Source organism: Catharus ustulatus, chromosome Z (genome assembly GCF_009819885.2).
Source record: "Catharus ustulatus isolate bCatUst1 chromosome Z, bCatUst1.pri.v2, whole genome shotgun sequence".
Taxonomy (NCBI): domain Eukaryota; kingdom Metazoa; phylum Chordata; class Aves; order Passeriformes; family Turdidae; genus Catharus; species Catharus ustulatus.
The window spans coordinates 45,395,583-45,418,480 of NC_046262.2; the positions used below are offsets into that span (position 1 = coordinate 45,395,583).

General features: G+C 34.8%; 1 protein-coding gene across 4 annotated transcripts in view; it reads right to left on the reverse strand.

The window, feature by feature from the left end:
* The window catches only part of SLC27A6 (solute carrier family 27 member 6), a 151,712-nt gene that overhangs the window by 7,945 nt on the left and 120,869 nt on the right, over nt 1–22,898 (reverse strand). For 3 of the 4 annotated variants that reach the window (XM_033085325.2, XM_033085321.2, XM_033085320.2), the window contains 4 exons: nt 19,764–19,970; nt 17,462–17,620; nt 16,300–16,424; nt 5,131–5,325 (listed from right to left, as the gene is read on the reverse strand). In XM_033085325.2, coding sequence (XP_032941216.1) covers nt 5,131–5,325; nt 16,300–16,424; nt 17,462–17,620; nt 19,764–19,970 — 686 coding nt within the window. Of the gene's footprint in view, nt 1–5,130; nt 5,326–16,299; nt 16,425–17,461; nt 17,621–19,763; nt 19,971–22,898 lie in introns of those variants that run through there. The other variant, XM_042780143.1, reaches the window with a different exon arrangement.

Below are 22,898 nucleotides of genomic sequence, written 5' to 3' on the forward strand. Positions count from 1 at the left end.
AGGAGAATGCTGTTTGATTTAAAACTGAAAAAACTCTCTATGTAAATTTATGCCATTTCCTGGAGGTAAGCAACATCAAAACAGTTTTGTAAATGAAGTCATAGTAAGTTATGGGATCCACATCATCAGTGAAAGAGCAACGTAAGTCAGCATAATAGAAGCATTATCTCTAGTATTTAAGTGACATTTAATGGTGGTGGCTGATATGACATGTTCGTGGGGTCTTCTGGCACTGAAAACAGCTGGCAAGGGAAAGGCCTCACACACGAAAATGTGCTTCCTGTTGGGTTTTACTGTTGCTTAACTAGCTTCAGTTCCTCCCTCTTGCTTTCTCAGGCTGCTGTATGGTGGTGGGAAGTGAGCACCAGCAGAAGGGTACATCCTCCCATGGCTCCAAGCAAACTGAAGGAGAGGACAAGATACTCCTATGAAAACTAGCAACTGAAAATCTTTTTTTTCTTCGTCTGCTTTTTTAAAATTTTTTTTTCCCTTGAATATACAGCATTTGTCTGTTATTTTGCTTCATTTTTCTTCTGTGATATGAATCCAAACTGAACCTTTAAGAGACACTGCCTGACACTATTTGGCCAACTGTGTTTGCAGTAGTCCAAATCGTGTCTTTATTATTCCAAAGAGATAATTTGCCCAGCTTGAGATTCTATGTTGCCTTTGCAAAAAGAAATGCATCAGCAATGTTTAACAGCTAGTGAAACCAAGGAAATTATCTTCTCCTGAAAATTCTTGGCAATAGAGGAACAATTTCATGAAACACAAATATACACCTGCACTCTTCACAATAAAGAAATGCAATGTAACTTAAGGAGGGATATATGAAAGTGACTGAAGTAAAGGGTAGCATGTTTTCTGCAACGAACTTGGATGAAGAGTTGCATCTTTATCCTAATTTGAAATGTTGTTGTAAATACATCATATATTTTTTTCTCAAAGAAAACTGAATAAAGAGCAACATGAATTCCACAATTTTAGTCTCATATGGACAAAACTGGTTCATTGACTCCTTTCAATGTTCAGCACTGTGTTTTTCTTCTACCCTAAGTCTGAAACAAAAAGATATTTTTAACTGTTGATCAAAGGAAGAAGGTCACAGCTTGAAAAATAAGGATTCAAGAATGGAACATTATTTTAATTAAGTAAAGAGTAATTACTTTTATTAACCTCAGATTAAACCATTTACCAAAGTCCAGAATTTGAGAGCCAAAAAGTTTGTCTTGATTAGAAAATAATTCATTATTCTTGAGGAACAGAATGGAAGTAATCTTCTTTTTTTTTGCTGTCTACATTTAAATTCTACTTTTCTTCACTTCCTTTCTTTGTTTTTACATTGATATTTATTACTTTAATATGTTTCATATGACCAAATGCAATGTGTGATACAAATAATAAAAACGAAATGGTATAAAATTAAATGTTATTCTGTTTTTATGTCTGATTAGAATAGCTTAAAATAATGCATCATATAGAGTATTTTAAAAAAACAGTTTTTGAGCTGAAAGAATGATTATTTTAAGCTGTTATAAACACTCAGAAACCATAATTCACTGAGATCATCTAAAAACTGTTGAGACTATTATTATATATAAGTATGCTACGTTGCATGCATCTTTTTTGCCTACAAATTCAGAGTATTAACAAAGTGTATTCCAATTAGGTTTTTGAAATAATAATGAAAATACATAATTAAAAGAAAATACCACATCTTGTATTAAATATGCTATACAGAGTCTGTGCAAACAGCTGTGCCTGCGCAGAAGTCTTTTCCAAGCTAAACCATTTTCTAAGCAGCTGGCTTTTCATATTAAATACTAAAAAATGAAAGCTCCATAGCAAAGTATTTAGTATGGACTCAGACTAACATTTGGTTCATCTCATTATTTAAATTCTAATGGGACAAGGACATGAGCTGTTGAAGCATTACCATATTATTTTCACAGAGTACTGCATGCAACATTCATCATTTTAACATTTTACTCTCCGATGCATGACATAAATGTAGCAAACAAAAAGCATCATTGAGCTGAAACTGAAAGTTCGTTAATGTGCAACATCATTAACTACTATGCTGTCTAGATGTTATCTAGTAACAGCATCCCTCATATTTTTTTTAATTGATTGAAAATATGTGAATTTAAATATTGTTTTGAAAATAGTTTTGATATCCCTACAGTTTCAACTTACAGAGAATGCTCAGAGAGCCTTTATCAGAAAACAGATCACAAGCTTTTTATAACTGGTTTTAGAGATGAAGTATTTTTGAATTCTCTTGAAGAATATCGGTTTCTGGAACAAAGCATTACATGTACTAGATTTATTTTCAAGCATCTTTAAAAACTGAAATGAAACAAAAAAAAAATTTTGGAGCATAGTGCCATCACATGTTAGAGACAGTTTTAAAAATACACTTGAAATGGCTGATTCATGCTGTAAAGGGCAGACACATAGGTACTCTACACAACTTTGTTAGCCAAAATAAACAAAACACAGAAACAAATTTTTTAAGCTATATTTGATATTACCTGAATAGTAAGAATATAACACTTTAGAGAACTCTTGGTGTACTTCAGCTCAAAATTAGTCGATGGAGAAGAAAAACATTAATTTTCATTGGCCAATGAACTTAGGAGTTCCCATTGCTTGGATCTACACATCAGTATTCTTGCTTTGAACCCTGTTCTCCAGGATCTTAAAATTTGCTTAAAAGTACCTTTATTTTTAAACTAAAATAATTGTCTTCTGCCACAAGTTCTTGTGTGAAGAAGTGCATAGTACTAATTCTAAATGTCTGTGTAAACTATTTTATATATTGAAATTATTTAAGATTTGTCCTCATATCTAAATGTTTCTCAGCTCAAAGATTATTTTTATCTATACATTTTTGCATAAGAAATTTAGATTCCTGTGATAGTTTGAGTATCTTTGCTTGAAATAATGAAAAATTCCATTGGCAAATAAAACTTTTTTTTTTTTTTTTTTTTTTTACATAATGCTTTTCAGGTGAATGTGCCATAGATTATTTTTAGCCCTTCTTATAAACTTCCTTGGATCTCATTAATCCCGAGCTTCCTTGTTTGCCATCACTCAGAATTTATTTCAGTATTAGAAAGAGATTTATATATATATTTCATACACACAACTGAGGGTCTTCAAGATTTTTTTCCCATATCACATTTATATAAATACACACACAAAGTATGTCATATATAACATAATTGATTATTAACATTAGTTAGATACATATGGATGCTAGGTGTAAACATTAAACAGTAAATTATTGTATTACTGTGTTAATCATGACACTGTATTTTTTGTAAAACATTTTAAGTTTTGCCAGCTGAAAAGCTATTCAGAGGGTTATACTTTTCTGTTCATTGACTCTATGTAAACATCTTTATTGAAAGATTTATTCATATTCAATAGGGAGGTTTTCAAACACATGAACCAATCCCTCTTATATAAAGAACACAGTGTGAAAAGAAACAAGTGCAAACCAGAGCACTGCTTTTAGTGAACATCTCAAATACAGTGACTTCTGCTAACTCCTGTAGCATTCATCTGTTTCATTCTATTACCTTATGTGTTCCAATATTTTTATGAAAATAAATGTGTTCTGTAGAACTTCATTATTTATGACAAGCATTTATCCCCAGCCCTTAGCCGTTGCTGGCAGAAAAGTTACTTTGCTCATTCTGAGAGCTCAGTTTGCCTATTAAAGCTGCAATTTTTATCTGCATTTTACCTTTAGAAACTGTGTCATTGTCACTACCTACAACAGAATGCACTCCTGGTTTTTTTTCCTTCCCCGTCCCCCACAAAAAATATTATACTTTGAAATTTTCTGCTATTATTCCCTCTATACTCTCAATACCTGTATCTATAGGACTTTGTACTGCATTTACTTCATTGCCAGCTGCACAATTATGCTGTAGGAAAAGAGCAAGTTTCTTCTTTCTCCCTTAGTGTATCAAATATATGAACACACAAACCTCTTTTCTCTACTCTCTCAGTTCTCTTTCTTTCTATTCCCAGTTTAAGAAATAGGTATTTAGAAAATCCCTATAAATTGTATTAAAGGGTATCTTATGTTGTCCTCTGTGTCAAGAGGATGTTTCAAAAGCTGTTGTAGCATTCTTTGAATAAACAACAAATGTTAGGAATTGGGTGGTTGGACCTCATCTGTGCCATTGTCTGCTTTACAGCAGGATTTTCTTTGCAACCTCAGGTCTTTTACAGGTCAACAAATCAGAAATAATGCTGCTCTCCTATACATAACACTAGTTTTCTAGTAGATATCATCTACACGGAAGTAAAACAAACAACAACTATACTTCAGAAGGCATCATTTAGTAATCTGCAAGCTGCAAAATGTATTTAAAAAAACCCAGAACAAATGCCTGAAATAAGTAAAAATGAACTTATATATGGCATTAAAATATGTACTTAGTGTCACAAGCAAAATCCTGACACTACTTGATTAAAAATACAGGTGATTAAATAAATATGCAGGTAGTTTCAAGTTTAATCTTTATCTGCTGTAGACTTTACAAGGTATTTCCAAAAGGTTAACGACTTATGACAAAATTCTACCAAAAGTTATGCAATACTAAAAACCAAATTTACTCAAGTTTGAAACTCATACAAATCTTGCAAGATTATAAGGCATCTGGCTTAGAAAAGTCTGAAACAAAAATGAACATTAGCTGCAAGGTTCCTGATTCAGCTACTACTCCCTAAATTCCAGATCACTGATCTCCTGTAGCAGTTCTGGACCCTTCTGGAGAGATCCAACAGCATCAGATGGTCACTGCCTGCTACAGAGCATCAGACATGTAGGACAGAGAATCAATGGAGAGACCTGAAACTATACTTGGCAACTGTCAGATTACTCAAAACTGTCAGAAGAGAGCCAAAGCCTTCTTGACTCTTGTGAACTCCATGAAAAATCTCAGTGATACTGCTGTGAGTACAACTGGGTTGGGTGCCAAGATTTTACTGAGGGTCAACTAACTTGGAATAACTGAGTTAGAAAATCTGTCTTGGACTTACAACTGTACTTAAACTAAGAAATAAAATTTTTCAGCACTACTACTAAGTAGAATGTAAATAAATAGTCACCTTATAGAAGAAATTGGTGCGTCCAACAGATCCAATTTTTCCTGTGTGGTTCATGAAACAAATGTTTCCTTCAGTAGCACCATAGAACTCACAGATCTTGACAGCACCAAATCTGTCTAAAAATTCCCTCCATACATCATTTCTTACTCCATTTCCAACTGCTAGTCGGACTTTGTGATTTTTTTCCCCTTCCTTCTGTTAAAGAAAGAAAAAAAATATATATAGCATGCTGATAACTGCATTTGATTGTTGCATATATTGCAGGAAAACCATACCGTCTTTGGAATATATTCATTAAAAAGACAAAAAGAAGAAAAAACACTCAAGAAAGCTGGCATAGCAGGTGGACAGCTGCAAAGTAGTAAGCTGCAATCTAAAACCCATTATCTTGTTGAACAAACAAATTATTTCCTGAAAAATTACTACAATTATTTATATAAACACTTCCATATTTTAAAAGTTATATTGTCTCAGTCTATTTCTCCCCAGAGGAATTAAAAAATTGGGAAGAACAGAGAAAGATGGGAAGAACAGAGAAAGATGGGAATTATTTCTGTCCGGGGATTAAAGTCAGAAGAGATGAATAGTTACTTTCTTCTTTCTTCAGAGTGATTATGAGGAAATAATCCAATTTCACACACATGTAAAATATGTTCCTTCCCACATACTGCGTATGAGTCATCTTCTGTACTTTTTTCAATATTAAGACTCACAAGGTTTTGTTCAATGTTACTGAAATACATTATTTCTTAGTGATCTTGAGTCTTTACTGTTGTCAGGTCCCCTGTTTACCATAACAAACACAATAGTACACTTCAGTTCAGTATGATGTTCTAATTTTATTTATATATTCCCCAACATTAAGATTGCATGGACCACCATTGAAGTACCAGAAGTCAAAGCATTTAAATCGTTTGGATTTGTTTGGGTTTATTTTCTTTCAATTTCACCTAGTTTCAAATAAGGTTCCTTTTTCATTTCAAGTTGCAATACAGAATGGTCTAGAAGTGAGAGAGCTCAAAATAAACATACTTGTTTACCGCATACCTTCAGAACTGCATAGCACTCTGACACTGCAACTGTCTCTATACACCTCTACCTACACTCCTATATATATGTATGGAAACACCTCTCCATATACAAATGCACACATATGCACATATTCACATTCTTTTCATACACATATATATGTGCACAGTCACATACATATACAGTAATTTCATGAATACAAGCCGCACTGTTCTGACCAAAATTTTGCTCCCATACCAGAAATGTGGCTAATATTCAGGTGCGGCCAATATGTGAATAATTTTCTGACATTTTCAACCCTGGGAGTGCAAACCAAGTCAGTGCAAACTGCAAAGTCAAGCTCCTGCCAGTAAAACCCTGCATTTACGCGGTTGTTACAAATTGGTTACTCTGTTGCGTGGCGGGTGGAGCTGCTCTGTGCAGGCAGCACAGGGGGTGGGGAAGGCGGGGCAGCTCTCTCCTGCTGGCCCCACGGCTGGGGGGAAGGCGGACAGCTCTCTCCTGCTGGCCCCACTGCTCGGAGGAGGCAGGGGCAGCTCTCTCCTGCTGGCCCTGCGGCTCGGGGGAGGCAGGGGCTCTCTCCTGCTTGGCCCCGTGGCTCGGGGGAAGGCGGGGCAGCTCTCTCCGCTTGGCCCCGCGGCTCGGGGGGCTCCCGTCCCCGCGTGCCGCCGCCGCAGGAGCAGGCAGGCTACATCCCCAGCTCCCATTGCTGCCGCAGGTGCCGGCGGGCTCTGTGCCCGCCGTGCCGCCGCGGGGCAGCGCCGGGCCAGGGTGACCGAGCCCAGCAGTGGTGGCGGCTGGCTCCGAGCGGCCCCGCCGAGTGGCAGCGCTGAGCTGGGCCACCTGGCCCTGTCGGCAGCCCCGAGCCGAGCCAAGCCAGTAAACCCTGCCCTGCCGCGGTTCTGTTACTAATTGGCAACTTTGTTGCACGCGGGTCCTCACTGCAAATGACAGAGCGGTTTATACTCGGGTGCGGCTTATTTATGGGCAAAAACTGAAATGTTTGCCAACACCCAGCGATGCGGCTTATACTCAGTGCGGCTTGTATTCGTGAATTTACTGTACTATAGACAACAGAGAGTCCCTATTTTCTACTTTTCTATTATGCTCCTCCTCCCTCCCCCATACCATACCTGTATGGATTACTTATGTCTTTAGAGTAAAAATCTATTTGAACACCTTTAGTCTCACATAAATTCACATCAAATTATTTTTGCGAAGAGATCTGGTCAGCTGAGTGAAACAGGAATCTTTTTAATAATTTGGATATTAAAAACAGTAAAGCATCAACTGAGTATATAGACAGCAGTGCTCCTCCAAGGTTTATGTCTTGGACAAATAAAATTTTTCATGAGGATGTAAATTCTTCCTACTACAAAGAAAAATTGCAAACATAAAGGAATTTTAAGCTCCTTTAAATCACAAAGACCACTATAGTTTTTTTGTTCCCTCTTCAAAACCAGTAACTCATAGAAAGATAAAAATATATTCATTCATCTTTAGAGTCATCCTTCTGCAAAGTTCTCTTGCTGAAATGATTCAGCAAGGAAAGTACCTATTTCACTAGATGCAGATAAGTGTCAGCAGGTAACCATCTGAGGCATTATCCCGCTATTTTACCTCCAAACTACATCACTCACCAGCTTCTCCTGGTCACTAACAACTCTGCTTTCACAAGAACACAATTATTCCTTTTTCCCTTCTATCTTTAGATGTGAAAGTAATTTCTAAACACCTAAGCATATACTTCACTAAATCAATGCTAAATTTATTATTAGTAAATTCTTAACAAATGCTGCATTACATAGCACTATGAATCTGACATGGACATAGCCTGCAATGAAGTATCTAAAAATTGCCCACAGATGTCATTTTTATAGTGGTTTGTTTTTTCAGCTTCAGACACAATGTCACAAGGCCACAGTGTAGGTTTTTATATGCTTGAAACAACAACCTCTGTTATATTACATATGCAAATTCATTATATTGTCAATGAACAACAATATTATTCTTATTTTTAAGTTAAAATGTTTCAGTGTTACTTTGAAATTATCAGGAAAGCTTTTAATGCTTTTTCCTGTCAGATGACCATGAAACTTCTCAAAGTGACTTATTTTCCATGCAATTTCAATGCTAAACTGAGATGGACGATGTCCATAGCTGAACTGTAGTTATCTCTTGCTGACTCCACTCAATTATTGGAATATACTGCCACTGCTAAGATACAAAAAACAAGAGCTCAGGAGATACTTTCAAGGAAATTCTTTGTTCCACAATGAACAGAAGAGACAAACATATGGATATATATACACATAGTAATTAAGTGAGTCTTTCATCAGGCTATGAACATTCAAAATCTCTAGAGACCGAGCTAATAAAAAGACTTTCCTTCTACTATTTTTACTTTCAGAAAAAAAAGAAAGCATTGATAGCTGTTTGCTGAAAAAACAGAGTTCTTTCTAGTCTAGTTCATCATCTAGGATGAGCTAGAAGACAGTGGCCTACATGGATTATGGTGTTCGGGTTTTTTCCCCAAAAGAGAAAACACCATATAATTTAAAAGTGCAGTAATTTCAGTTCCTCACATTACTGTGGCTGCTTTTTATTACAGCACAAAGCTGTTTCTCTAGTGGAAAATATGCAGATTAGTCTTGACAGGTCATCATCCCACTTTGTTTGCAATGTTAACACCTGTCATCAATATCAATAATAATTGTATTGTTGGAAAGCCATCTCACTTTAGAAGGGATGCTCTCACAGTACTCAGCCTTTTTGCAAAAATAGAAAGAAGGTGTGTGACATTATCAAGACCTGATCACAGAAAGCAGATTTCTTAACAGGTAGAGCAGTAATTCACTTCTTCACAACTAAGATAGATCCACTGTTAGACTGCATTGCTGCAAGTGCCATATTTGTGACTTAGTCAGCTCCACCATAGTTGTACCTGTCTGTTGATACAAGATTCCCTGAAGAGTACTGCAGGGAAGTAGTCTTCTGGGAATTCTGTATCGACAGACAGGTACAACTCTTCACTTTTTGATGAAGACACTAAAACTGTCATGCATTTAGCAGTCTTTCAACTGTAAGAATTAAAATTATATGTAATTTCATCTTCCAGCAGGTGTAATAATCATGAAGAAAATTATTAAAATTAGGGAAACTTCAAGCAGTGTGAGTTTTAGTCACATCAGTTTTACATGTGCAAATTAATATAGCAATATTTTATCGATTTTTGTATTTTTAATAACTAATATAGGATATTAGTTCATGTTAGCTTTATGTGTAACTAACTTTTAATGTCAAATGACTCCACAGTAAATAAAACAGGTAGCCATTTTAATATTTCGTTTTAACATCAAACATCATCACACAGATTTTTGTCCAGATCACTGCCAAAGTCCAGCTCTCAGGATAGGCATCTTGGCATCCACGGGCACTGTGGCTGAATAGTTATGCAGCAAATGAAAGGCCACAAGGAAGAGAAAGGAAGGAAAAGAGACGACAATTCAACCAAACTACAAAAACATGGTTTCCATAGGGCATCCTAATGGAAAAAGAAATAAAATAAATATGCAGAAACTTAGAATTTAAACTGACTAGACCAAATAGGCTTTGAATTTCCACCATTTTCAGATGGCATTTCATCAATTAGCTTACCTTTGGTACAATAAATAAAATTAAAGAAGTAGAAGGAATTCCCAGGAGTCACCTAGTACATCTCTCTTCCAGCAGAAAAGCTGTTATCCCTGTGCCATTCTTGACACCTGATCAAGCTGTGGCATGTCAGCCAGCTGCCCTGCAACAGTTGGTATGCAGCAATTGTGTGCATGCGTACTCTTAGCCCACTGTAAAAACACTGAACCAAATTAACACCTCCTACACTAAAAGCTGTATTTCCTCACAACATCTCATTTACAAAGGACTCGGTGCCTTTCCCCAGTCACCTACCACAAATAAGTTCAGATCAGTTCAAATTGCATGTCCTCTGATAAATATATTATTATTTGTGCTTTCGAATTTACTAATAGCTCTCCACAGACAGTTAGGATAAGAGATTTTAGAATAACAGAATGTTGCAACATCTTTTCAAGGTTTCTAAAAATGTCTTTATTTTCCTGCACTGTGATTTTATTTTCTTAATTCAGAGTGATTCTGAAGTAAAATGGGGGTTCAGTTTACATCCACTTATTTCTAACTATAAAGGAGAAGAACTTTTTCAATGCCTGTTTCATTTACATCAATGCATTAATAAGAACAGTTCTTACTGTACACCTGGAGTATTTTCCATTGATTCTGCCAACATCTTTGAACTGTGTACCAAACATCTGCACACATCATAAATCAGTTTGACACACTGTGTCTCCATCTTGTGTGCTTGTTTCTTTTGTATATTAATTAATTAACAAGTCAAGATCTGCCTTACTACATTACATACCACATACCTGGCATTTTTCATCAGGCAGTCTTTTATCCTTAAGTGTTCCCAGTAAACTACTTGGACTATCTAGGTGATTAAGCTGTTGAAAACATGTCTTAGAGTGCTATCAACAGTATACCAACTGGTGCAGGAAGGATACATGATTGCAGTTACATAAAAATGTGCTGAGCAGCCGCTTTAAACAAACACAAGAAAACAAGTTCATTGCCCTTCTTTTATAATTTCTGCATAAGGAAAATCCAAATGGATTGTTCTCTGTATCAAGGCCTTGATGAAACTGTAAGCAATCTCAGGGCCTGAGAATGCAAATATCTGTTAAATATAAAATAGATTAAGACAGGTGACACAGAATTTGCATTCAAGTATTTAATTCAAGGTGTGTATGTAACAACACACTCACCAGTTCCTCTGTTGATACATTAGCCTGAAAAAGGGCGATCAGGTAGTTTATCAGGTAGTTTATTAGACTATAAGATGGAGATTTCCTGCTGTTGTAGATATAATAAATTTTTCAAGATGCCCATCCATGTTCATTATTTAGTTTTGCCTAATTATAAATTGCAACTAGAGTTTTTGAGAAAAACACATAACTAAATTTAAAAATAAAAAGAAAAGAAAACAGGAAGGGTGTAAAGAACACATAAGAAAGGACAGGAAAAATAGGAAAAGAACACATCTTTCTAGTTCAGAAATTAGTTGCTTGCTATTTAATAAAGGTCACTCTCACCCCATTTTTAATAATCAATCTCCTGATAATCTATTAGAATTACAGTCTGAAAGAAGCTTCCTTTGTTTAGCTCTTCTAGAAGGAAATGTTTTGTTCAGTTTTACTCCCATCTCCTCATAAAATATCTACCAAAAAAAAAAAAGTCACTTTTGTCTGTGTTCTACCCAGTAATATGAAGTAGATAATTCTATTTTTGGTGACTGTCCCAGGAGTACACTAGTCAAAACAAATCACACAAAATTTTCAAAGGTCAGTTCAGAGAATTAAAGCACATAGAGAATATTTCTTGTGATGCATATTACACACAGCATTCTGTGAGCAATATGAATCTTCCATTTGCGAAAGCATGATTGTGATTTCCAGGCTTTAATATAAGCATATTTCCTCCATGACTCCACCAGTTTAACCCAAAAGACAAGTCTAGGAAAAACTGAAAGCTGGAAGGAGAGAAATGGGTCAAGTTGTATGACCTCTTAAGTCATGATCCACCATGCAAGAACCAGTAGTGGACTTTGTAACTGGCCTTCAGTGCTGTTTTGGACATGAAAAATTAATGCTTCCTCAGACATTACTGAAGACATTTTCCACTAAGAACACCTGAAAACCTTTACCATCATTAGTGGGGAGAATGAGAAAACAGGCACAGGATCATCTGTGGGTACCAAGAGAGGTACACCAGTATATATAAGTCTCAGAATGCAGTAAGAAAAATAGGTGTTATAATCTGTTTTAAAGCCACTTTTCAAAAATAACACTCTTGTTGTAGTTATGGCAGTTGAAAGCAAAATATTTGCTGTGACATACAGCATGGTTTTTATAAGGTCAAATGATAGAGTCTAGAGAGAAAATACACAAGCTTCCAAATCTCATGGCCTTTTCTTCTCAGATGTGCTGGATATGCTCTTAGTCTAAAAGTTCTATTTTCTCTAACAGTATGTAAAAAAGTGTTCAATTTTATTTTAGGCACTGTTGATACTGCAGTAAATCAGAAACACCTTGGATTAAGAATGATGTCTTTTTATGATGTGCAAATAGTTTCAGGTTTTGTTTTTTTTTTTGTTAAGGATAGATCACTGGAAGAATAAATTGCAAAATTCCCCCTGTAAATTAAATTTTAATGACATGTAGACATTCTTAGGAGCCTTCCCATGGAAGGTACAGATCTGGTTGTTTGTAACTGTGTCACATTACTGGTTTAGGGTATTCAATAAAATATTTATGCCAAAAATCTGCAAGGGGCTTGACAAATTTCCACTCCACATTTTAAGGATATTAAAGAACAACTTCCAGTACTGAACATAAATTGAGCTAAACTTTCATGGGAAATAAAATGTGATTACAAGTAAAACCTGGATTGCAGAAAAGTGCCTGCTGACTAATTTCTCCTTGTTTATGTGACCATCAAATTTCTTTCCTTTGTGGGAAAACTGCTTCTCAGTGAGACAATACTATCCAACTACATAAACCCCATCCTCACATCCCTTTCCATAACACTTGAGTCAACTGCAGGGAAATAAATATTCATGCTGTTTCCTCATTCCAGTAGCAATTAATTCCTTGTTTTCTCCTTCTAAACTACTATTGTTCTAACACGGAATAGTTTTAACACAGTAAATCCCCAAGCATATTCTCTGAAGTCACTTCAGAGAGCTTAATCCCATCCAAAGAAGCCTTGGCCAAAGTGTATCCAGTAGAGTTACTGTCTTGCCTCAGCTTAACAAAACAAAATCTGAAAGCTGATAAGCATGGTCTTAGACACTTAGATGACCCCAAGGAAATAAGAAATGTTATCTGTGCCAGAGAATAACACTGTCTCGATACAAAGTGGACATAAAAAGGACACATATTGAATGAGAAACTGTAAGCAATGATACAATTATTTGTGACACGACTTTGAATAAAAGCATAAGTGAACTGTGGTTTTAATAGAGAGCTTACCTATTTCATGCAAGGTATCATAAATCATACAAATACTGTTATACTGCATCACAGCTTATGAAAGTAGAAAATAGGACACTGAGATCGAGGACACTGATTTCTACCCTCAGTTTGTAATACTTTTCAGGATTCAGGTCTTCTTTACAGAAAAGCACGAAAGAGGTCCTACGTTATCTTTCCCATCTTTCCATCCCCAGCTTCAGGATGCAATGCACTGTTAAAAGATCATTAGGTCAAATTTGAAACAAATCTGCAACTGCCTTTGGAAGGTTTAGTTTACAGTTCAGATGTTAAAAATTTAAATTAGTTGCAAGCTTCTAAGGAAAACATATCCACAGATTAGTAGAGAAGTATTTCCAAGGCTTTTGCTAAGAGGCAATACAGGGAGCTCTGCTATGCCAGACTCTTGTAGTTTGTCAGATCACTCTTCACAGACACTTTGAGCAATGTCAGCCAGCAAGATCAATTTATCAATTTTTTGAATATTCTTCTTCACTAGAGTAGTCATGTTAATATCTTAGAGACAGATCCATTAGTAGCTACTAATGGCCATTAGCCATCCATGCTGGTCACTGTATTTTCACGACAATCAAAATGCTGCAGATAAGTGTTTGGAAGAGGGCAGGCATAACGATTACTCACTTGGAAACCTAGAAAAATCTATGAATGTCACAGAATGCCATATCTTTTTGTACTTGTACCTAAGGAAAAAAGACAACTTCCTTTTCTAACAAATGTTCTTTCCAGACAACAGATTACTAAACCAAACTGGATGCAGAATAACCTCAGAAAAAATCTGCTGCAATAGTGTTCAAGAGCTGTTGCAGATGTGAGTGGGAGGCAGAGTGATCAAACAAGATAAAACCAATAAGGAAAGCTCAGCCAAGAGCCTATATGCCACCACAGAGACTTGCCCAAAGTTCAATTCAGAATTTATGAAAGACAAGGCCCCAGTGTGGACTCCAGCTGTAAGCAACATAATGCTTATTTCAAGTTCAGTGTTAAAGAAACAAACTAAGAAAATAAGGTAATTGCAATGGATTTAATCTGGGTTGATTAGAAGGGCTTTGTAGCACTCTAATCTCATGAATGTTGCCCACATTATATCCTGACTTTAAACTTGCCATATCTTTCTCATACTACTAGCATATATAGTACTTTTACATTAAAAAAATTTAAATAGAGAATCCAGTATAAGAAATTATTTTTCTTACTTGCAAACTAAGAGTAAATTGCATAAGATATTTTAAAACCTTCCACTTATTTGTGTGAACATGTTTCTCTTCCAGTTTTAACATGACAGATACCTAATTTTTTCAAGTACCTAGCTGTCAAACTGATTTGTTTTATGATTTTAATTTTCTTCAAAAGGCTTAGCAAGCAAGCAAAAAAAGAACAAAAAAACCCCAAAACCTGCAGCCTCACAGAAGAGTTTAGATATGCCAGCTCCTAGAAACTAGGCACATAAATTAACAAATAGAATAGTTATAAAGTTAATGAATATATAATTCATTAATGATTGTATAACCATTGTATGGAGTATATAAATAGTTAAGGATGGTATAAATTACATTATTCGCACAATTTAAAGTTGCTTTAACTACATGGTGTCTTGGTAAGGGTTTAAAAATGGAAGAGTTTGTTTCAGAAAGTAAGTATATTAATGTACAATTTGTGCTTTAAGATAAAAAGGGATGGAAAAAGAAGCTTTCTCTGCATAGTAAGAGAACATAAAAGGGGAACAATTAATATCTCAGACTGCAAACATGGCAAAAGTTGTGAAGTTTTGGAGAGAAGGGAAATCTCTTTTGTGGAAATCAAGTTAGCCTACAATGAAAAAAAAATTATAAATACTGTGCCTCTCCAATGCCTTGATTCTTCTTAAGATATATAACTTGACTTTTTGTTATCCAGTAATTTTTTATTTATTTTACTATAAAATTAAACCCTCCAAAACAAACAAAACAAAAAATAATCAGAGAAGGTATCACTATTCCGGTTTCTCATCAGCACAAGTGCTCTTCACTGGGCCATCATCCATACTCCCTTTAATTCAAGAATTTCTACCTGACTGAGGAACGCATGGATAGTGCAGTAGGATCCATGACCCACAACTACATTGCTTAAATATACTTTTGAAAATTTTCCTAAAGGAGAAGCAATACAAAGACCTTTTCCATTCTTTGGTCAGCAACTCAAGATACTAGTGTGAATTATTATTCTGCTGGAAAACAGGATTGATTTGCATTTTCTTATTTTAGAATACTGCTTAAGAATGATGTTAATAAATTTTCAGATTAAATACTTTGAGTTACTGGTACCTTTTCCTAAGAGATGAGTCATTTTAATAAAATTCACTGAAAAGGAAGTAAAGCACTGATTATTTTTTTAAATAACAAAATGAAATTATGAAAGTGGCAAAGCAAGGCTTTTCAAAGAGATAGCAGTTGCATTGCATCTAACTTCTGGACATTTTCACAAAATTCTTTCTGTTCTCCTAAATATTTGTTGCCTAGAATAGTTTCATCATTGGAAAAAAAGGCAAATGCTTCATCTTGAACAAAAAACTGCTAAGCTAGACCAAGCCCCTTCCAAGTTTAAAAATACAGTTTAGATGGCCTCAGAATATGCATATTCCCAAAATAAAACAGTGCTAAAACATAGCATACAAAATATGAGACCTCTGACACTCTCAGATGCCAAGAAACAAAGTTCTGAAAATTCAGAAAAGGCATTTAACAGTAATACAGGTTTTTGAACTTACCTTGCGAAATTCCGTGAAATAGTACTTTTTCACCAAATTATACTGAATCAGTTTTTAGTCTCAAAATCATTCCTTGTAATACTTTTAGTATATCTTCATGATTCAAACCATTATTTTTAATACACATCTACATATCACCAAATATTTGCAGAACCTCACATAAAAGGAAGGGCAGAAGGACACACCCATTACAGTTTTATTTCCCTGTTAGCAAACCCACATGAAGAACAATAAATAAATAAAATAAGCAGGCATCACTTTGATTCCACCTACCACTGGCTGATTGCAAAGGTAACGGCAAAGTTCTCCAATGTACTGGATGACAGTCACGTTGTACCTTCTGCAGTCACTCCAAAACTGACTAGCTGAGAACTTCTTTTTTAACACACAGGTTGCACCTTCATGGAAACAGTAAGGAAAATTAAATTAAGCAATTGTTCTGTGTGGAAGCTCAGCTATGAAACAAGACATGTGAGGAGCTAAGAAAGCCTTGCTCATAGAACTATGCTGTATTTAAGCTTTAAGCTGTTTTATTTGAAGACATGTTGGTAGACAAAGAAGGGAAAGGAAATCAGCCTCTTGGCTGAGACAGCAATACAATAGGTCAGAGCTTAAAAACAAGTCAGCTTCTTTTCTTACAGCACTGCTACTGTTGTAACATATTTTAAGAGTTTAGCCTTAACTCCTGAGTTCAAGCATTTAATTGAAAATATCCAGAAGCTTCAGGCTGATTAGTAAATCATTTGGGTATCACTGAAGCCTTATATCTCAATAAAGCATTTATCAATGCAGATTCAGACCCATAATTAACCCATAATACAACGATCTTTCCCTTGCTCTGACTTGTACTTGATGCATAGGGAAACAGAAAATACTTGTCATAGAGCTCCAAATAAATCTTTTATAAAAGAGTCCTTGAGGACACCTACATTGTCTCAGCAACACATGTGATCTATTGCCAGTGTCAAAACAGTACATAAATGGATAAAAATTTATATGGAATTTAAAAATATGTGAAAAAGTTGAGTGTTTGTACAATCTGTAGCAGTCAATGTATTTGTCAATATTTTAAGTTCACCAAATACATTTTAGTTCCATTCTGCTGTAAAATGCTTAGTTTGTACATTTACTAATGCACCATACACACGGCCAAAATATTGCGTATGTCCTTAACTTCCTTTTTTCACCTAAATATAAAGAAGTTAAAATATTTGTGACAGATTATCAGAACTAATTCTTCTCCACAGAGTATGTAAAAATCTTTGGTGAGTACAAAACATCCCCTCTCCCCAAAATACACAGCTATTCCAAAAAAAGACTACTCATTGAATTTGAGCAAAGCACTAGTTTCCCTAGGCGTAGTGAACCTAAAGATGTTTTACACATTTTTATAATAATTAATTCTCTATTAACAACAAAAGCAAGCAAGCCTTACCCAGTTCAATGCATCCACCAATGCCAAGAAGAGAAGCTGCACTGTGATAAAGAGGCAGAGTAATATAAATGATGTCTTCTGAAGTAGCACCAAAAGCCCACAGTCCAGCAGCTCCTTTAAGAATCTGTAAATGACTAATCACTGCTGCTTTTGGAAGGCCTGTAATAAAATCAAAACAATGCATTAAAGCATTTCTTTAAAGAGAATCTGTGTATAAAGTCTCTAAAATCATAAAAGAGTCCATTCTTTCTTCTGTAACCAAATTGTCAACCATCTTTTTAGATGGCCATAAAGAGACAATTAGTTGTTTAATATGATATCGCATGTTTCTGTACACATAAAGATTAGCCAGTTTGTAAGCTCACTTCTTTGCTATTTAGTTTGATGTCACATCCATTCAAGTAAGCAGAAACATGAAGAAACTCATTGGTTTGCTGGCTAGCAAATCATATAGTTCAAAACGGGCCAAAAAATTTACTCTACATATAGACTTCTTTTAACTTAAAGAGGCATCACACCAGATCTTGTTAAGGCAAAGGTCGCAGTGACTGTAGGGTAAATAAGAAAGGTATGGGATCTACATGGAGTAGATCACACAATGGGTGCTTATCTAAGAACTATACATCTGTTTGTTTTAGAACTATATGAAGTCTATGATGAATTAACACTAAAAACAAAAGAAAAAAGAAAAAAGAAAAAAAAAATCATTGAAAAGACTACACCAGTCAGGTTCTTCTGAATGAGTTTCTTCAAGCTAAGGACAGCATTTCTCTTCAGCAATATGCAGACTCACAGGCAAGGGTTCCTTAGGCCACTACTCTGTTACCTATTAATCTGAGTAGGGGATGGGATCTTGCATAATATATGTGTTCTCAAACACACACACAAATTTCAGTCTGAGTGAGGCTGATGATGAACAGTGAGAACTGTTCAATTCTTAAAAAACTGTAATGGTTCATAAAGTTTTCCCACCTAGTCTAGCAAAGCTATTGCTCATTTCAAGACTTAGCTAGAGCTGGAAGTGTAATGTGTGGAGAGTCTAGCTACACCTCAAGGCTATTCCACTTTTCTACACTAAAGAGAAAAGGGAATATGCCTAGGTTGCCAATAAATTGCTTATAGCGGGACATTTTCTACAGTTTTTGCTCCTGCCTTTACAGAGAGATTACTAGAGATTGTGCAAAATATTCCTTTTAACTAAGATTATCAGTCATTAGTGTATCAAAAAATCTGAAAATGCTCAGTTAATTCAGAATTATGTACTCCATACTCCTCAGCCTAAACAAACCTTATGGTTCTAGTAACATAGTACATAATAGAAATTCATTGTAAGTTAATGTATTACATACAAAGTTTCAAAAATATTTCAAACTGTACATAACTGAAACTTGACTCCACAAAGATATCCTGATTCTTAATGTAAGAACAAAATCATCCCACATGGATAATTCTGTAATATTTTTTAGCTAATTTTAACTCCCAGCTCTTAACAAGCTTAACCATATTTCTATTAATAGCAGTACAAATAAAACCTCATCTCTTGCCAATAATTATAACTTCCTAGCTTTTTTATTGGAGATTGATGTTCTTACTTCCTAATTTTTCCTGAGAACCTGAAGCAAATAAATTGAATTATTATTCGTATGAAGGAACAAAGCCTCAAACCACATATGCATTTTCAATCTTCGTGTAGTTAAAACTGTTGTGTTCAACTGAATGAGAACGCCAATCCACTCTTCTTAAAAACATAATGCTGCCTTTCATGTCAGTGATCAGGTTTTTTTAAGTCTTAGCTTCTTAGCTGCTGGAGCACAATTCAGACATCTGTTTCTAAACTAAAAGGCTAGTAACTTAATCCTATTTTCTGTCTCTACAGTGACCTCCATAAAACATTACTTGATGAAAGAAAAACAAATGTCTATTCGCATGTTTCAAGACCATTTTTTAAAGTTCTAAGTAAAATCTTAATAATTTTATGTAGGCAGTGTTATGTGGTCACAAAATACTATCTCTTATGATTGTAAACTGACCAGAAAAGCAATGTTTTATAATCACCTTAGCTGTGAAGTAGTAAGAGGTAAAATCTCCCACAGTATTTGCACAACGTGGCAGGAAAAAACAAAGAAGAGAAACCCATAAACCACCAAATAGAAACACTTAAAAGAAATCTGGGTTTTTCTATGGTAATGCTTCTAGATGAGAAACATGACATTTTGCTATTGAGATACTAGAGTTTCGGGAAAAAAATCAAGTTTCTAGATGAAAGCTGAAGGAAAACATAGACTCTTTACCAGATCTGTACCTGTTGTTCCTGAAGTAAATATGTATAAAACAGCTGACTTGAGATTGTTGGCAGAGCATCGATTAACTGGAACAGGTTCTTCAGATGCAGCTTCTATTTTATCTAAAAGGGTGTGCACACCTGGAAACCCGGAGTCCTTGGCCATTATCCAAACACTAACATCTTTTTGAAGTTTAGGAAGAATCTCTTCCAATGTCCCAAGCAGATCTTAAAAATTAACATGAAATAATGTTACTTACATTATATCTTCACAAAACTAGAGAATAAATTATTTTTCCTCTTAAAATTTTACTTCTTATAATAGAAAGAGAAATGCAAGTCAACTCCTGGATATAGATTCAATAAAATAACAATGAACTAGCATGAAAATCAGCTGAAAACAGGATATTAAAGTTCTAAAAATACTGTTGATCCCTCAGAGTTAAATAGTCAACTAGTTCTCAAGGCAAACTTGTGAGCCTTGATTACTACTTCCCATTTCCCACATGATTTTAGGTAACCCTTAGTCATTGTTAAGACCAGAATGAAGTGTGGTTAAGTTTCAACTTCAAATAAATCTTGAAGAAATCCATGCAAGTCAGATATATACATAACTGGTAATTACAGTACAGGTTTGCTCAGATGCCCTCAAGAGCAATCTCACAGAAGTGACTAATTTAAAAAGAAACAGCAGTTTAACTAAGGTTTATTCTGTTGCCTTATCGGAAAAGAAACAATGAGAGAAGTTCCCTGAGTAAGTAAAAAAAGAAAATATATAAAGACACCAATCCTTAAATAATGTTTAAATAATTATACTTACATTTTGAAGCATTTTTACAATGTCACTTTCTCAGAAGACTGCACAGTCATTAAAGTGCTAATCCAGGAAACATATCAAGAACAGGAACAATACTGCTTTAAGTAGAACCCATTTACACCTAAGTGCTTTGATACATCTCAGTCTAAGTAATTAATATTGCAAATATTTCTATGGGTATAAAGTTGTTTTATTATCTCAGGTTTCATAATGAATAAACAAAGTTGACATGACTCACCCAGAATCTCACAAAGAGGCAGCATTTGAAATCCTGATGTCAACTCCAAACTCACTTCACAATTATTAAATATGGACACCATATGCATACATTTTGTGCCAAAACAACTGAATATTTTGAATCTTTCTGAAAGCTAAATTGTTCCTAATGACAGACTGATGTAGTTATTTTAATTAATAACAAACAAATCCATATTTCTATTACAGATATACAGCCTACTATTATCAACTAAACATGTTTTACAAACCTAAAGTCTGCAGAGTACAAGTTTTATAAATTTTATGAGCATTTAGCAAATAATCTGATGTAGTGTAACATTAAAAATTTTGTGTTCTAAATTCCTAGTACCGCAGAATGATTTCAGGAAGGAATCATCCAAATAATTTCAGAAATCTGAAAGATGAACAGCATCCTGTTTAAATCACTGGAGTACATTCCCATTATAGACAGCAACAGAGTGAAAAATTTTAAATAAAAAAATAGTGTTAAGAAGAGTAGTATTAACTGCAGGAAACTGATGCCATGAATGTCAAGGTTCCTTGACATATTAATTCTATCTTGCCATTGTATTATAGAATTAGGGTATATTTTTCGAGCAATAAATAGAAAAATACAACTGTACTGTTTCTAACATGTATTAATAAACAAAGTGTGATGGAATAACTGTGTACATATTACCTCTTTATACAGATTTTTGTCTTCCTATGATACATATATGTCTCAAATATACAAAGGATATTTTGTGTAGGTACAAGTTAGACTGAGAACCTCATAAAAGAAACAGAGGTGTTGAAAGTAACTGGAGTTCTATTTCTGCTTTCAAAAGTAGTAAGAGAACATAGTATTCTCTGCCATTCTTTATTAATACACTGATTCCATCTACAATGCAAGTGTGTCAAATAGGACTTGCCTCTTCTATTTTGTCCTTTTTGTGCATCAAAGGAAGAAAGATGGCAAGTATGAATTTCAATCCACTAATTTAAGATTCAAAAATGACATGAGGACACATTTCCCTTTTAGTAGACTAAAACTTATTTACCCAAAATAGTTAAGATTAATCATCATATTAAACATACGCATTCTTTATTTTTTCCCAATGGCTCTGGAGTTTTTTACTACTATTGAACAATTAAATGATACACAACATATTTTTATTTCTGTGTCAGGAATCTAGTTCACAATACGTGAACAGTCTGTAATTTAAAGTTATTAGGAGAGAAACTTGTCAGTAGATAGTAGAGAACAGCAGAAACAATAAATGATTTCCTGAATAAAAAAAGGTAAGTTAAAACAGCTGCATTCAAAGTGCAAGAAACTGAAAGTTCCTTCTGGAACACACATGAGATAGGGTGTTTGGAGATGACTCTCAGTTGCACTAACATATTTTCAAATACTAATTCTCATGACGGTCAACCAACATTTTGTTCCCCAAACAGAAAACTTCTGTGCTGGACATTGTGTAGGGCTGTCTAGTCTTAACATATCATCTTTTCCACCTGTCAGCCTTCTTGGAAGAGCTGCAAATTGTATATTTCTAGAGGTACCTTGTATGTGCACTACATTATAGAAAAGCAGTTACAGTAAAGCAACTCAGCTATTTAAACTTGGATTTTCACTCAAGTACTTATTTACTTTTTACACTATGAAAGTATACTCAGATTTTGGGTTACTTGTTTTGGGAGAAATGTCTCCTCATACTAAATTTGGCAAGTTTCATCTGTGTTGCTTACATTGCTTGTATACAAATGTTCACCATTTGCTAATTATTTGGCTCCTACTGGGAAAAAATATCCGGAATTGATCTAGATCTACACTTCTGTTTTCTTCTCCTCTTACTTTTAAAGCATTAAAAACTTTTAAATCATGTGAAACTGTTACTTTATGTTCACATGAATACGTACAGTAACATCAGTTACAGAAAGCAAGGAAAATATGTTTTGAACTACTGTCCTAGGCTTCTAGCTGCACAAAGGTTTTTTATTTTCTAGCAGAAAGATCATGCAGGCTGTTGGCAAGGACACAGTCCCACGCTGATGAAAGGAATACATTAGATTATGAGATCAGTTTGTACTGAACAGAAAGTTACTCAGAAAGAAAACTC